At 39.6% G+C, this 16,690-nt stretch overlaps 1 protein-coding gene across 4 annotated transcripts in view; it reads right to left on the bottom strand.

The window, feature by feature from the left end:
* AHI1 (Abelson helper integration site 1) overlaps positions 1-16,690 on the bottom strand; it is a 242,704-nt gene that overhangs the window by 86,383 nt on the left and 139,631 nt on the right. For 3 of the 4 annotated variants that reach the window (XM_075862503.1, XM_075862501.1, XM_075862500.1), the window contains exon 19: positions 14,104-14,215. In XM_075862503.1, coding sequence (XP_075718618.1) covers positions 14,104-14,215 — 112 coding nt within the window. Of the gene's footprint in view, positions 1-8,995; positions 9,194-14,103; positions 14,216-16,690 lie in introns of those variants that run through there. The other variant, XM_075862504.1, reaches the window with a different exon arrangement.

Here is a 16,690-nt window from a genome sequence, read left to right as displayed (position 1 = left end):
ACTTGACGTTGAGCTTCATATTTTTTTTAAGAAATCCAATAAAAAATGACTTCCGATTAACAAACATTTACTGAATATAGTAAGCAGACAATAGTAATCGGACTTTCATAGACACAGCGATACCAGTTATGTTCTTTTATTTATTTTTTTACTTTTTGGGGATACATTTTTGAAAATATTTTAACTCAATTTAATTATTTTTTTTAGTCCCCCTTGAGGACTTGAACCAGCAATCGTTGTATCGCTTTCACTATATACTGCAATACTAGTGTAATACAGTATATCATGATTTTGACAGGGCACTATTAAGCCCTGCCTCCAGCAGCTTAATAGGAGTACTAAGATGGCACAAGGATGGCACCCTGCAATCGCACCAAGCTGTTTCTAACAGTGTTGATGCTACAGTCGCTACTGACCGTGGCATCTAAGCGGAATCACGCTAGTTGCACTGAAGGAACATACAGCTGACACACTCGACCTATGGAGTGGGTTTAGCCTGTGAGCCCGCTCCATACTTCCCCGACCTCCACCGGTTATATAATGTGGATGTCGTCAAGGGGTTACAACCCTATTTATAGTGATTGATGTTACTGTTTAAAAAGACTTTACAGCTGATATCGTAATAAAGCAGCAGCAAACTGTTAGCAATGCATTTGACACGTGTTTTTTCTTCTATTATATGCAACATTTGAGGGAGGTGCACTAGAGTTCTGACAGTTGTGTATGAAGAGAAATCTTAAATAGACTACGAATGGGTTACTTGTATAGATAATAGTGATTTTAAGAGTTGACCTTGCTAGTTATAACTTTTATATAAAATTCATTCAATAATGTATTTTATTCTTTATTTTATATGGAGACTCGGTGGTCAGCACTGTTACCTTGCAGCACTGGGGTTACGAGTTCGAATCGGACTACGAAAACATCTGCATGGAGTTTATATGTTCTCTCCGTGAAACTGGCCTTAGTGTTTCTGTGTCTGAGAAAGGGAAACTAGATTGAGCTCCACTGTCCTATTGGGGACAGGGACCTTGCGGATCACAATGCTGCCACATTCACTTCTATTACTGCGATGTACGCAGTGCGACATCAATCTATGGACTTGCAACCTGTTTTGCGGTCAAAGTCGCTGTGAACCAGAGTTATGAAGCTCAGGCGCACTTCCCGTACCACACTAAACGGAGTTTAATCCAATGCTGTAACCTTCCTGTCCAACACATACTGCACCACTACTTTGTCCCAAAGAACTAATCCTGTTTATGCGTTTTTTACATTTTGATGCGTAAATCGGTGTGTTTTCATGCTGCGGGTTTTGGTGCGTTTTTCCTTACAACTAAACAGATTAAATTTGCAATGGCAGCGCAAGATAAATTTACATGCTGTGGATTGTAAAATACGCACCGCAGGTCAATTAATGAGCAGAAAAAAAAAAACGCAGAGTGTAAGTGAGATTTCCTGAACTCTCATTTACTTTGCTTGTACTGTATTAAGCGCAAATACGCACACCAAAACCGAACGTAATACGCATCGTGTGCATTGAGCCTTAATCCAGTTATATCTAGTGTTAATCTAATTTTTGGAAATAAGAAAATATTTTTCCCTAGACAAAATATGTTTCGTTGACCATGCATAAAGACCGTGTCATATAGCGCCTGCTTAAGAACCACAAGTCCTTCGTATTGAGATGTCGATCAGCAGACCACTCTTCAGAACGCTTGTACAATATTACCCAGGCTATCTTTAGAGTCATAATATTCATAGTATGAGCAGGATGAGAGAGGTAGTAATGAGAGACACAGACTTAGATAAGCTCGTGCAAACACCAGGGTATGTTTGTCATCATTACAGGCTGCAAGGTATAATAGTTAGTACATAAACATTATTTTCAATGTTTACATTGAAATGATGGAGAGTATTGGGACAGTTTACACAGGATGCTGCAGAGCCTTCAAACAAAGAAACATCACATGCAGCCCAAAAATAATTTTCAGGGCTATGTTTTGGGTTACAGAATGCTATATATTGCTGTATAATTTGGAAGAGATATTGAGAGCATTCAGATTGATGATTTTGAGGCTTCAAACAAAGAAAGCCATTACCACCCTACTCTTTTACAAAGTACTTACATTTTTTATGCACAGTAAATTATTAAAATTACTAACCTATTCCCACTGCTAAAATTGGGGGCCCTCACTTGTAAATAATTACTCAACAAGCAACATGCAATTCTTTGTTCCTCCCTGTTTTACTGTAAAAAGATTGCTTGCCAATTGCCTGCCTGTCTTTAAATCCAAAATGTAAATTGTATGTTTTCTACAACTGGCAATAAGATGCGACTTAACAATTCTGTAATTTAATATACAAATTTATTCTTAGTATTTATAAATTAATAAAAAATCTGTTCCGCTTATAGACAACGCATTCTAGTAAATTGGATATTGCCTTTAGCATCTCAGAGCACCAAATTGGAATTGGAAACACTCTTTAACGCGCCACTGTCATGAGAAGGCTGTATACTTTACTGCATCTAATTGAGCCCGCTCTATGAACCAGAGCAAAGACACTAATAACCAGAGGCTCTCACTCTAGTGCACCCGGTCCGTTCATGAACTACAAGGACAATCATTCATTTGAGTAGCTACATGTGATACCAAATTTCCTCTGCAGCAGTCGACGGAAACTTCCTCAGTAAAAATGTTTGTGTGGGGTCAAACCAGACCCTCAACATTCATATTAGGGGTTATTCAGTGGAGTGCTGGAAATCTTGCTGGTGCTTCATCAGGAAAAAAATTGACGATTTTCCATCCGAATTGAACTAGTATTGTATCCATTTTTTATATCCATTGTTTATATGGCAACAGGTTTTAACGTCCATTCCTGCTATCTTTTCAGGGTCTCCTAGCAAATTATCCTCGAAGATTGCATGGAACTCAGACGGTGTTTGCTGTCCAGACCCATCGACTTAAACGTGTGAGTCTGGCACGACAATTGGACCAAACTAGTGCATGCCTTGATTTTCTCTACACGGACTAACCATCTGTGCGGAGAATTGGACATGTGAATTGGCTCATTAACTTTCATGTGTCAGTGTTCAGTTCGTGTGCTGTCCGTTCCGTTCTACACCTGGAAGTGAACAATGCTCGTCTGACTAGGGCCTAAATGGCTTGTCTGTGATGAGACTTCTTCTTTAACCACTTATGTATACACAATTCTTTACCATGTCAGAGAACAATGCTTACTGTTAGTTTATATTCAGAGGCTGAAAACCTCTTCTGTATTTTTCACATCTGTAAAAGGACATAGTCCTACATTTGTAATGGCTGCACTTTGTAGCAAAGTATCTGTTAAGGATCTGCCAGGCACAGCTTCTGTATCCAAGCCCATAGGTAATCAGTCTGCACCTGCTTCTATGTCTGTGAGACTGACTCCATCTTCCACCACTCAGGATGGCAGGCTTAGGAGTGGGAGAGCCTATCACAGCCTGGCCAGACGGAGCTAGCTCCCGCCCTCCGTCTATTTATACCTGCCTTTCCTGTTCCTCCTTGCTTGTGATTCTTCTCTGTTGGTTTCCTGGCCCTGCTGCAGCTTCTTGAACTACTTGTCCCTGCTTCATACTGACCCTGGCTTACTGACTACTCTTCTGCTCTGCGTTTGGTACCTCGTACACCCCTGGTTTGACTCGGCTTGTTCACTACTCTCCTGCTCTGCGTTTGGCACCTCGTACTCTCCTGGTTTGACTCGGCTTGTTTACTACTCTTGTTGCTCACGGTGTTGCCGTGGGCAACTGCCCCGCTTCCCTTTGTTCTGTGTTTCCTTGTCTGGTTGTCTGTCGTGCACTTACTGAGTGTAGGGACCGTCGGCCAGTTGTACCCCGTCGCCTAGGGCGGGTCGTTGCAAGTAGGCAGGGACTGAGTGGCAGGTAGATTAGTGTCTGTTTCCCTATCCCTGTCATTACAGTATCACTTGTAGGCACATCTTCTGTGAGCTAAAGACAGCAGCAGCACAAACCCTTCTCCTGTTTTTATAAATTGTAACAAACTCTTAGTTGTGTGCTATAACTAGATATGAGAGTAGCCAGGCCTTGAAATTCATTTCTTGAAGAAATAGAAACAACCTGCTTTGTATAAAAGGGGGATGCACAAAACTCTGAGGACAAACAGTGAAGAGGGCTCTATAAAACAATGTACTAATGAATACAGGATAAAGCATACAGTTCAGATAGCTGCTTGTGACATCCTCTGAAGTAGTGCCATCTTGTGGTTTTCTTTATGATACACAACTATATGCTGGACGACAAAGCTACAGTACATTAGGCGTTTTGTGGTAGATTCAGTATGAGGCCTCTTGAACATGACCGTAAGGCTGGGTTCACACGACCTATTTTCAGGTGTAAACGAGGCGTATAATGCCTTGATATACGCCTGAAAATAGGGCTACAATACGTCGGCAAACATCTGCCAATTCATTTGAATGGGTTTGCCGACGTACTGTGCAGACGACTTGTAATTTACGCGTCGTCGTTTGACAGCTGCCAAACGACGACGCGTAAATTGACTGCCTCGGCAAAGAAGTGCAGGACACTTCTTTGCAATGTAATTTGAGCCGTTCTTCATTGAAGTCAATGAAGAGCAGCTCAAGATTTACGAGCGTCACAGACGCCTCGCAAAATGCGAGGAGGAGCTTTTACGTCTGAAACGACGCAGCTGTTTTCTCCTGAAAACAGTCTGTCTTTTCAGACGTAAAAGACAGTTCACGTGTGCACATACCCTAATAGTTTTTACTGTCCGCAAATACAGATCCGACTGTAGCCGTCCACAATTGCGGAAGCTCCCATAGGCTACTATGGGCGAGTCCGTGCCGCAATTGCGGACAAAAATAGGACATGTTCTATATTTTGCGTATCATTTCTATGGCCCGGACATACATCCGTAAATATACAGAAAGGTGTCCGTGGCCAATAGAAATTAATGGGTCCACAATTTAATCCGTAATTAAAATTATAGTCTTGTGCATGGGGCCTAATACCACATACTGTTACCAAATAAGAATACACAGAGGAGCAGGGGAATTATCAGAGTCAAGCGACCACTAAAGTCCGGTGGTTCCACTGTAATTCCAGAGAATACGGTAGATCACACTAGAACATATATAGAGATGAGCAAAACTTTGAAAATTCCCTTCATCTGTGAATAATTCATATGGATTTTGGTGCCTTTTAAGTGCCCTTTTGGCTCATCCATAGCCAATGTTTTTGTAAATATAAAGTCTTGTGGTATTATTCATTAGGTGGGGAGCTAGGGAGAAACTTTGCTCATCTTCCTGGCAGCTAAGTATGATTAATCTGGGACTATGTAGGTGCACCCAACTGGTATGCTCAAATTGTTCCCTGGATAACATTGTTAAACTGCAACAGACAAAACTGTTCTGACTGAAGTGCTGCTGTTTCCCGGGATTGTGGGCCTGAGGGTGGATTGCAATAACTTCCCTCTTCCTCGGCAGCTTCAGCCAATCATCATCACTCTGGATAATCTTGCGCAAGCAATTGCATTTCCTTGGCCCACAATGTCTAACCTACGTACATTTATGTATCACAATGCTAAGTGCCAAAGCTACAAGCCCGCTGACTCCAGAGATGGGATTAACTGCAAGCAAATTTTTGGTGGTGCTATTTAGAATCTTCCCGATTCCTGGTAGCCGGTAAGTTATGATTGTCTCAAAGATGAACCCGTTTTTGTGTACTTACACTGTTTACTATTAGGCTATGTTCACATCTGCTTTCCGGGTTCTGTTGTTCTGCTCCATCATAGGAGCACAACAACAAAAGTACCAGAAGCACTGGATGTGTCACATGACAGAAACCGATGGAACCCATTGACTTTAATGGGTTTCGTCGGGTTTCTGTCATTTTGTCGAACAAAATAGCGCTGCATGCTGCGCTATTTTGTCCAGCCACAACGATGACATCTGCAACGGAGGCCCCTAACAGAGCCTCTGACGCAGATGTGAACAGAGCCTTAGTTGCTTTGCATACAGCAGTAAAAGTCAGTGTTCACAGAGGGGATGTTTCCCAAGACAGTTGTATCAGACATTGAATTATTTTGCAACAGAAAATGTTTAATAAAAAAAGAATTAAAATTTCCCTTAAAGAGGCTCTGTCACCAGATTATAGGTGCTCTATCTCCTACATAGTCTGATTGGCGCTGTAATGTAGAGAACAACAGTGTTTTCTATTTTGAAAAACGATAATTTTTGACAAAGTTATGAACAATTTTAGATTTATGCTAATTAGTTTCTTAATAGACAACTGGGCGTGTTTTTACTTTTTACCAACTGGGCGTCGTACAGAGGAGTGTATGAGGCTGACCAATCAGTGACCAATCAGTGTCATATTGTGGTAATGGGACCAGGGCCGCCATCAGTGCAGCGCTGCTGGTAATCCCACTAGGCGGCCAGCGGAAACTATTTTAAAATAAGCGCCCGTCGCCACTGTTCACTGCCCCTACATATGGTTAATTTGGAGAAAGGAATGGGCCCCTTTATATTTTTAGGGCCTGTTTCCTTCTAAAAAGGAACTAATGTTGGGGCCCTTCTTCACAAGACTGATGCTGGCTAGCTTTAAGATGTTATGTGTGCATGCGCATACAACATCCTGACGCTGGCCAGTATCAGTTTTGTAAAGAAGGGCCCCAGCATCAGGAACATCAGACGGCAGCGGAGAAGAGGCAACGAAAGGAGTTCATAACTTACATGTGATCTATATTAGCTGGCGTGATCCTATTTGTCAGAGACACGCAGGACCCGCTCTCAGCCGAGCCATCAGTTCCAATGAACTGACAGAATCGACTGAGTCAGAGCGATACAGCTTCTATGTATACAGGATACATAGAAGCTGTATATTAAAGAGTAAAAAAAATGTTTTATTAAAGTGAATTTGAAAGTTGCTTTAACACACAAAATACATTCATTTAATAAAAAAAATTGCTTACAAAAGTTTGACAAAGCATTTTAAATATACCTGGGGCAGTCACATTGTACGCACACATGTCCTTACAGTATTGTATAGACAGTGCAGAAATGGAAGAAGCAGTGAATGGGCAAAAACAATGTTTCCAATAGCTTTATATAGTCTCCAGGTAAATGGGGGAAAAAAATGGAATAATAATAGTTTGTCATCAAATAAGTACAATTCTCTGGCATGTTTACTGTTAATTAATGTGAATCTCAATATGCTGGTCTAGATAAGGGCTCTTTGAACCATGAGTGTATTCTTGTTTATAAAACAAGAGTATTGGTGCCTAATGGCTTAGAGTGTGCACGGAATGACTATACCTTTATCATATAAAATAGATGTCATTATTTGGTTCGATATATGTAGGAGTTTGTTGTATGAAAAAAAGTGTTGTAATCTTGTAATCTGTCATGTAGTAGCAGAATGGGCGAATGCTCAAAGCAAAAAGATCTAAATAATCAGAACTGGAAATCCCCCATACAGTATCATTGAGGTAATTACAGTGATAAATGTAATTATTCTTCTGTCCTGCCAATTTTATTTCAGCACATGCTTAATCTTGCTGATCTTACATTTGTAACTCATTCCTTTTAGAGATGCATTAGGAAATTCCAATATGAATATTGAACTTAAATGATCTGCGGCACATGTGTAACATGTAAAGGTAAATGTAGAACTGTCCTTTATACTATACTTTTTAATAGTTGAATTTATTTCAAAAGGGTTCCCGAAATGGTATAAAGAAGTAGTATTTAAAAAAAAAGTGCATTTCCATGTCACCAAATGAAACACAAGTAATGCCACCAAAGATTCTTGTCACACAGTATGGAATATCTTTCCAGAAGTCTTGATCTCCAGAACTTTTCTTTACACAGGATCCAGCTTATATCGATCACATCCAAGTTATGAACTTAGATGTGACCGTTACTACGGTAGCTGTATCCTGTGAGTCAGAGACACGTCGTACCCGTTCTCAGCCGAGCTGTCAATTCAGCTGAAGGAATCGGCTGAGAGATAATGATACATCTTCTATATATACACAGGTTACATAGAAGCTGTATTGTAAAAAGTAAAACTTTTTTTTAAATAAAAGTAAATTTGAAAGTGGCATAAAAAAAACATATTACATGGATTTAATACAAAGAAAAAAATCCTTCCAAAGGTGTAATAGACTGCCTAATCTCCTATCGGCCTTCAAAAAGAAGAACGATCAGGTGCAGGACAAATGTGAACGCACAGTAGGCTTGCTTAGAGGTACAGGTGATGGTTGGAAAGCTTTAAAAGACAGTGCCTGTTTGTGGGAAAACCCCTTTAACAGTCTTCTGTTTCTATATTCTCTGGTCCTGCCAGCAATCTAATGCCTATGACTCACCAAAACTGGCTGCGTCTACCAACAATTGGCAACATTATGTCCATGGCAGCTTATATCTAAAGTTGGCCACCAGCCCTTATGTTCCATTATCGATTTCCTTTTCTGAGCATTTCATATTAAACAGCAACCATGCAATGCTGTTTTTTTTTCTAAAAACAGAATTATTTATTTAAAAAAAAAAAGAAGAAATCTTGCATTGCAGAATAGTGATCACAACAGTCTACTATGAAAACATTGTCAATCTGGACGATTCAAGTGATATACTGTAGCACATTTTTAGGATTTTTATGCACTGTATTCAAGTAATATTTTTAAATTTTCAAAAATTCTAGCATAGAAACGGTCAATAAAAAATAATATTCTCGACACAGACCCTATTTATACCAGCGGCTGATTCTATGGCATAACACTTTTTTTTATATAGTTTCATGTGCTAGGACCATGTTACAAACCCTAATGTATACTGTTCTTCATGGCAATACTTTATTGTTCAACAGTCAGGCTTTTCTACTATGTACTAAATCTTTTGTATTGTGAATTTATTAGACGACATTTTGTGTTAAAAGTAAGTAGAGGGTTAAAAAAGTATGCAGATATTTTTCCATTGGAAAATATGTTTTCATTTTGTATTCTTTATTGATTTAAGAAACCTATTTTATAAAAATCCTGATATTCAAGTTACCTTACTTATATTTTTGATTCATCCTGAAGGGTTGAAGGGTGTACCAGCTTTACATAACAGTTTACATTTCCTAAGCTTAGCTGACAGTGAAAAGCTGGATTGACAAGTCAATTGAGAAAAGAGAGTTCGTCTGTTTTGGACAGAGGGGAAAAAGCCACATAAAAAGCAGTTTAGCAAGCTTACTAAAACTCTATAAATCTGGAAACCAGGTTTTAATATAATGAAGTTATATTGAATTGCTTACTCAGCTGACATTAATCTTTTTTTTCTTTTTTAAATAATGGACTTCTCTAACAAGACACTTGATTAAGAGGTAGACAAAGGAATATAAAACCTTGCCGGTATATAGGGTTATCAAACCCCATTTTCAGACTTCTTCAACATCATTAGAGCAGAAAGAGTAAACCTTAGGCCTCATTCACACACAGAGTTTTACTTGCCTTAAACTGCATTAAAAAAGGCATGTAAAAACGCCAGGTAAAACGCAATAGCATATCTTTATCATGTTTTTTTAGTGGTGTTTTTGGAGGTGTATCTACTGCGGAAAAAAAATGCCTAAAAAAAACACCATACCCAGAGCATGAAGTATTTAAAAAAAAAAAAAAACAAAGGCGCCGCTGACCTCAAAATTGCCTCAAAAACGCCACTAACTAAAATGCAGTATATTTTTCACTATAGACTTAACGACCGCCTAGCGTCTTTTAAGCATTCTAGAGCAACGTCTTTTGGCGTCGCTGTAGAAGAGGCTGATGAGCGCTCCTGTGAGCGCTCATCCTCTAAGCAGGAGCTGTAACTAACAGGTCCTGATCTTAGAGCAGCCTGCTGAATATAGCTGGGGTCGGAAAATATTCGGACCCCAGCTGTTTAAGCCTTTGATCGCTGCGGTCCATGACCGCGGCAAGATGAAATGGAAATCCCCTCTTTGATCGCGTCACTGGAATCCCGGTGACTTGATCAAACACCGGAGGAATCCCTCTGCAGTCAGCCCTGGGGACCTAGAAAGGACCCCAGGGCTGTCTGTTCAGTTTGCCTGCTGATAGGGCACACTATTTGTCAGCTATAAAGTTATCCCTTAATGGGATTTAAAAAAAAGTAGCAGAAAAAATAAATATATAAAAAAAAGTTAAAAAAAAAGGTCATTATTTTGCATAAAATATATTTTATTGACCCTACACTAAATAAAAACAAAAAACCTACACATATTAGGTATCTAAACGACCGTAATAACCTGAAGAATTAATCAAACAGGTTATTTAGTGAGAAACGTGAACGAGATAAAAACGAAACAAGAAAAACGTTCTTATATTCACGCCGTAAAAACGTTTTTCCATCGTCTCATTCAAAGAGCTACAACCTTTTTCTTTTTGTGTCGACATAGCTGTATAAGGTCTTGTTTTTTGCGTGACAAGTTGTAATTTTTAATAGCACCATTTTGGGGTACACAGAGTTTATTGATTAACTTTTATTAAGATTTTTTTTGGGGGGGGGGGGAATAGAATAAAAACAGCAATTTCACCACGCTTTTTTGCGTCCTAAATTTACGCCGTTTACCGTGTGGTATAAATAACACAATAATTTTATTCAGTGGGTTGTTGCAATTGCAACGATACCAAATTTGTATAGTTTTTGTATGTTTTACTACTTTTACACAGTGAAAAACACATTTTTTTTTCAAAATGATTTGTTTTTGTGTCTCCATATTTGAAGAGCCATAACGTTTTTATTTATTCGCCAATGCCATTGTAGGAGGGCTTTTTTTTTTTGCCGGACGACTTGTAGTTTTTTTCGGTATTATTTTGGAGTAGATGCGACTTTTTGATCACTTTTTATCACATTTTTTTTAAGGCTGGATTCAAAGAAAACAGCAATTTTTGCATGTTTTTTTATTTTTTACAACGGCATGACCTAGCAGGAATTTACGACAGGCAGACCTGGGGGCCTTTATTAGGCCCCCGGCTGCCATTGGAGACACAGACACTCGGCGATCTTATCACCGGGTGTCGGTGGGATGAGAGGGAACTCCCTCTCTCTCTCCAAAACCACTCCGATACGGTGCACTCTATTGAGCGCCGCATCTGAGGGTTAAATGGGTGAGATCGATACTAATATCGATCTCACCCGGTCGAGCAGGGACACCCCCAGCCCTCAGCTACCTTTGGCAGCTGAGAGCAGGGAGATTTGACAGCTCCCTGCTCTGTTTATTTATTCTGATGCAGTGACGTAAAGTCTATTGCATCGGAATAAAGCCTGCTAGTGACCGACGTAAAAACACTATGGGGCGGTCACTAACGGGTTAAAGGTACTTCTTTCTCTTTGCAAAAAGTGCAAATTAGATCATGCCAAATCAGGTCTGTAGGCAGCATGCTACAAAATTTCCTAGTCCAATTCTAATGCAATAAATATGCTTTTTTTATATAGATTTTTTTAGTGCACACCTACATTTACATCTACATTAACAGTTGCGTTAAGAAGACTGAATTCCACTGCAAAGCACAATGCTCATGTGTCAAAAAAACAATTGGCAACACTTTTGCAGGCTTTGTTCCAGTGCTTATTGAACATTAACTTGACTTCAAAGGCAATTATTTTATTCAAGACTGATCATTAGTAGCCCGTTACACTACAATATGATACTAAGATCCAGGGATAATATTCTAGCAACGACAAGCATGTAGAGTCATGGCATACTACATATGTTCTCGCCAGTAATAGGGCTAGATTATAAAATTCTATATACACCTTTCGTCTACAAATCCAGTGTTGGACTTACTTTTCGGTCACATAAAGTGTACCTTCGATTATAAAACAACTTTCCATAAATCAATAATACAAGCGAAGAAACTTTGTAATATCTCTTATTACAGAAAAATTCCTCTTTCTCCACTTATTAGACTCGTTTCATTCTCTCCCCTGCTTTCTTATATATTCACTCATTTAGAATTCACTCATAGAATCCATGGAGCAGACAGATTCTCAGCTTTACTGAGAGAGGAGCTTAAGGTTGACCATAGAAGTTTATGGGGAGGGGAGGAGAGAAGGAAGCAGAAGCAGATAACAGTCTGCTATACACAGCATTCAGAGAGAACACTTGGGCCCTGTTCACATCACATTTTGCATCTACGTTTAGCATGTACATCAGGGAAGCTACCAGAATCCACACTAAATGTGCACATAGGCTTCCATCGCTGGACAGAGGCCAAGGGAATGTCCTTTTTGGCCTCCTTCAGGCATGTTTTCATCAGTATATACAGCAAAATAGAACTATGGAATAGCAAAGCAGACTATGTTATTTAATAAAACAGAATCCCGTAAAAAAAAAAAAGTTTACCGCGCGCGTACTTTCATTTACCATGGCAGCCTATGGGTGACATTTGCCACTGGCATTGGCATCCTATGTGTGATATTGACATCCGACACAGGCCTCCAATAGGCATATATGCCCGGAAGCAGAGAGAGAGCAGGGGGCAGTTCTGGTACAGAGTGGGAGTCTTCCCTCTCCTTTCATCTGTTTCCTGACCACAGTGGTAATGCTGATGTCCCCCAGTACTTCAGAGCTGACAGAACCACATGAGAAAGAGGGAAGAGATAGATAGAGGAAGGTGAATTGTACACGGCCATGTTTGCTTTTTAAAAATGCACATGGCATGGTAACTATTCCAGTTGTGGTTGGAATGAAGAAGAGGGGAGGAAAGCACTGCCCAGGGGTGCACTATGTTTTAGAGAAGATCAGCCGAGAGATGCATTCAGGGCTCCTGTCCCCACCCCTGACTCCTTCCAGCGATCAATCACACCTATTTGGCTTCCCTGAGGACCAGCTTGTGACGTCACCCCCAGATGCTAAAGGATCCTGGGGAGGTTGCCAGTAGACAGAAGTAAGGCTTCTGTGCGGCGATGGTGGGGGAAACAAGATGAAGAGTCGGCGGGTAGCATGAGAAAGGTCTGACAGTGGGAGGAGAATATTCAGGGAAATGGACAGTATTACTTTAGACTATAGGTGATGTATTTCACTGCCTATGAAGTGGGATATGTTGCAGCCATTTGTCGGAGGTATATGTCAGGAGTCCACCAGCCATATACTTCCGACGGAAGGCTATACCCTTATGTGAACAGGGCCTTACTAGAGCCAGCAGCGTCTATTTGTGTTTGTGCCTCTCTCACTCTGCTACTTTCTCCTCCTGCTCCACCTCCCCCTCTCCATAAACTTCTATGGGCAGCTGTAACCTGATCGCTCAATTAAGCTGCAAAATAGGTCATATCAGCAAAACCAGAGACTACTCCAAAAGGAAGAGCAACACACCTGTAGACAACACTGTTTCAGGGTTCTAGCCCCTCATCCATACAGAGCACGGCATTGATTGGCTTATTGAGATGTCTTAGATGCAGCTGAGGGTGGGTACTGGCTCTCATTGAAGAGTTCCAGCGTGTGTACGAAGACATATTTACACGCAATGTTCCATGGGGAAAAAAGTATGCAAAATATCTCTTACGAGCCAAACCAGAGACTCCTTCAAAAGAACCCGAAACAGTGCTGTCTGTCGCTCTTCCTTTTGGAGGAGTCACTAATTTGGCTGGTATTTGCTATTTTGCATACTTTGTTTCCCATGGAGCATTGCCTGTAAATAAGTTTCCATGCAGTCCCTGGTTCTCGTCAATGAGAGCCGGTACACAACATGAGGTCAGTGAAGCTCAGAATCCAGCTCCTCTCTGCCTTAGGAGGAAGGATGGGGGAAGAAAGGAGTCTGATAAGTAGACAAATGCATTTTTCTGCAATAAAAGATATATTACAAAGTTTTTTATCTTCACTTGTACTATTGGTTTAATAAAAGTTGTTTTATAATCAAAGGGAAAAACTTTAACAATTTAGTGAAAAACTATTGGGACCTAAAATTATTAAACTATGACAAACAGTAAGCAGGTACTTTTGTTAGCTCACTCCAAGATGCAAGCTCATCACCTTAGATTAAGTATGTATCAATTTAACAATGAAATATATTAAATAAAGCAAGCCAAATCAATGTTACACAACAAAAATGTTCTTACCATATGTATTGGTACCAAGGGGCTGCAACTGTGTGCTGGGTGTTCCTGTAAGCCTGAGTTTAGAGTGAGGTGACAACAAACAAGGGGCTGGTAGCAGGCCATTGGATCCACTCTGTAAAAAGTAGAATGATAAAATAATTTTTTGCTTTGCACCTATGTCAACTTAATAATTGCAAATCATGAAAAAAAATGAAAACACAAAAACTCTACTCTTTTAACAGGTTTCTAATAATGAAAATGTCAGAAACCACTATGTGTGGTTCAAGCTCCACCATTAACACCTAAACGACCAGGCCTTTTTTTGGCCTTACTGACCAAGCATTCTTTTTCATTTTTTCATCATCGCATCCCAAGAGTCATATATTTTGTTATCTGACATAGCTGTATGGGGGCTTGGTTTTTGCAGAACAAGTTACATTTTTCAATGGCACATATAATATATTGATTAAGGCCCCATGCACATTACGGGCACCCACCTGCATTTGCGGGGAAATCTCCGATATAAAGTATGGGAGCACGGTCCGCAAAAAGCAAAAAATAGGACATGTCCTATCTTTTGCGGAGCCTTTTGGCCATAGAAATGAATGGGTCCGTAATTACGGTCATGTGCATGGGGCCTAACGTTTGTTAACTTTTTTGGGAGAGAATTGAGAAAAACCAAAAAACAGCTATTCCAGCATTGTTTTTCGGGTTTTAAATTTTCAGCATTCACTATGCGGCGTAAATAACATGTAACCTTTATTTTATAGGTCGTTAAATTACGTTGATACTAAAAACGTATAGGTTTTTAAGTGGTTTATTACTTTTGCACAATAAAACCACTTTTAAAGGGAACAAGTCACCAGCATTTCACCTATTAAACCAGCAATACCTGGTGGTAGTGGGTGAAAAATAATTTCTATATAACCTATAATTGTCTTCTTAGTCGGCTCTGTTGCTTTAGTATTCAGTTTTTTAGCATTCCCACACCGTATGCTAATGAGCAGAAGAGAGTCAAATCTTCGTTTGAAAAGGGTCATATTCTTCAAGTCTTTCCGAGTTTACCCCGCCTCCTTACTTTTGATTGACAGCTCCTCGCTACACAAAATCCTGAGCTTGCGCATTGATGTCCTATTCTGGTATGTGCGTACAACGGGACACCGGATTATTACGATAAAAAGGCACAAAATGTTTGCAGACGGTTATTTACAGTCGGAGGAGGAGTTTAGCAGAGGGGATAACGGCATTGAACTTTTGATAGCAGCGGCCAGTGAGGGATAAGTAAAGATCAATAACTGAAATGCTGGTGACCGGTTCCCTTTAAAACAAAAATTATTTGTTTTTGTATCGCTGCATTCCAAGAGTCATAACTTTTGTACTTTTCTGTCAATGTAGCCATATGTGAGATTTTTTTTTTGCGGGACGAGGTATAGTTTTTGGTACCATTTTGGAGAACATGGAACTTATTGATGAACGTTTATTATATTTTTAAAGGGGTAGAATAGGGGGAAAAAAAAGCAATTACGCATTTTATTTGTGCGGCGTTTACCATGTGATAAAAGAGCATGTTAACTTTATTGTTTTGATAATTTTGATCGCTGCCTGACCATAAATGATGTTTGTTTTTTTACACTTTTACAATAAGAAACCAGTTTTTATGTAAAAAACTGTTTTATTTCATTTTAACAGCACTTTTTTAAATTTTGAATAAACTTTATGCAACTGTATTTAATTAGGTTTTTATTTTAGTCCCACTAGGTGACTTCACAATGTGATTCTGCTGCTCGTGTATATAATGCTTTGTTATACTCAGTACACCAAAACATTACTGCCTGTCTGTGTAAAATTGACAGGCATTCTATTGAGACATGCCTCTGTCAAACCACATAAATGCTGCAGTCGCTATTGACCTATTTAAGGAGTTAAATGGCGTTTTGATGCGCTGAAAAAATGTGTCAAAAACGCATGCTTTAAGCTTCCCGTTGATATTAATTTAAAACATTGAAGTAAAAAAAGAAGGATCAGGTCAATTCTTGGCGTGTAAAATGTATGGAAAACGCGCCTAGATCCCAAAAATGTGTCAAAGAACCTGTACATTAAAAAGCTCTTTGCAAAAAAACGCTAGCGTTTTTTATGTCTTTACACGTCGTTTTTTTAGCGCCGTGTGAACAAGGTTTAAGGGAGCAGGATTAAAATGTTACTGCTTGGTTCTGTGTTTGTGTTAGGGCTCATTCAGACAAGCGTGAAAATCACGTACAGCAAACGGATGCACATCTGTGTGATGTGCGTGATTTGTGCATCAATTCCATTAAAAAAAATAAAGATGTGCTTTGAAAGTGCTTTAAAAACACATGCCACTAGCAAAGCACACATGCAATAACGCATCGCACACGGACCAGATTTACGCACATATTTTACGGTTTACAGCATCTGAAAAGTAGACATTTCAGTTTTCGTGAAGGTATGTGCATGTAGAGATACACATAACTGGCATGTATGAATTCTGAACATCTTGAACTACTATTTTGGTGGGGAGGTTTTTAAAGTTTTAGGTCACACTTTTCACCACAAACATGAATTTCTATGTACTTCTTACAAAATGTTACAA

The sequence above is a fragment of the Rhinoderma darwinii genome, chromosome 4 (genome assembly GCF_050947455.1).
Source record: "Rhinoderma darwinii isolate aRhiDar2 chromosome 4, aRhiDar2.hap1, whole genome shotgun sequence".
NCBI classification, from domain to species: Eukaryota; Metazoa; Chordata; class Amphibia; order Anura; family Rhinodermatidae; genus Rhinoderma; species Rhinoderma darwinii.
Note: the sequence above shows the minus strand (reverse complement) of the source record. Positions and strands in the feature narration are given on the sequence as shown.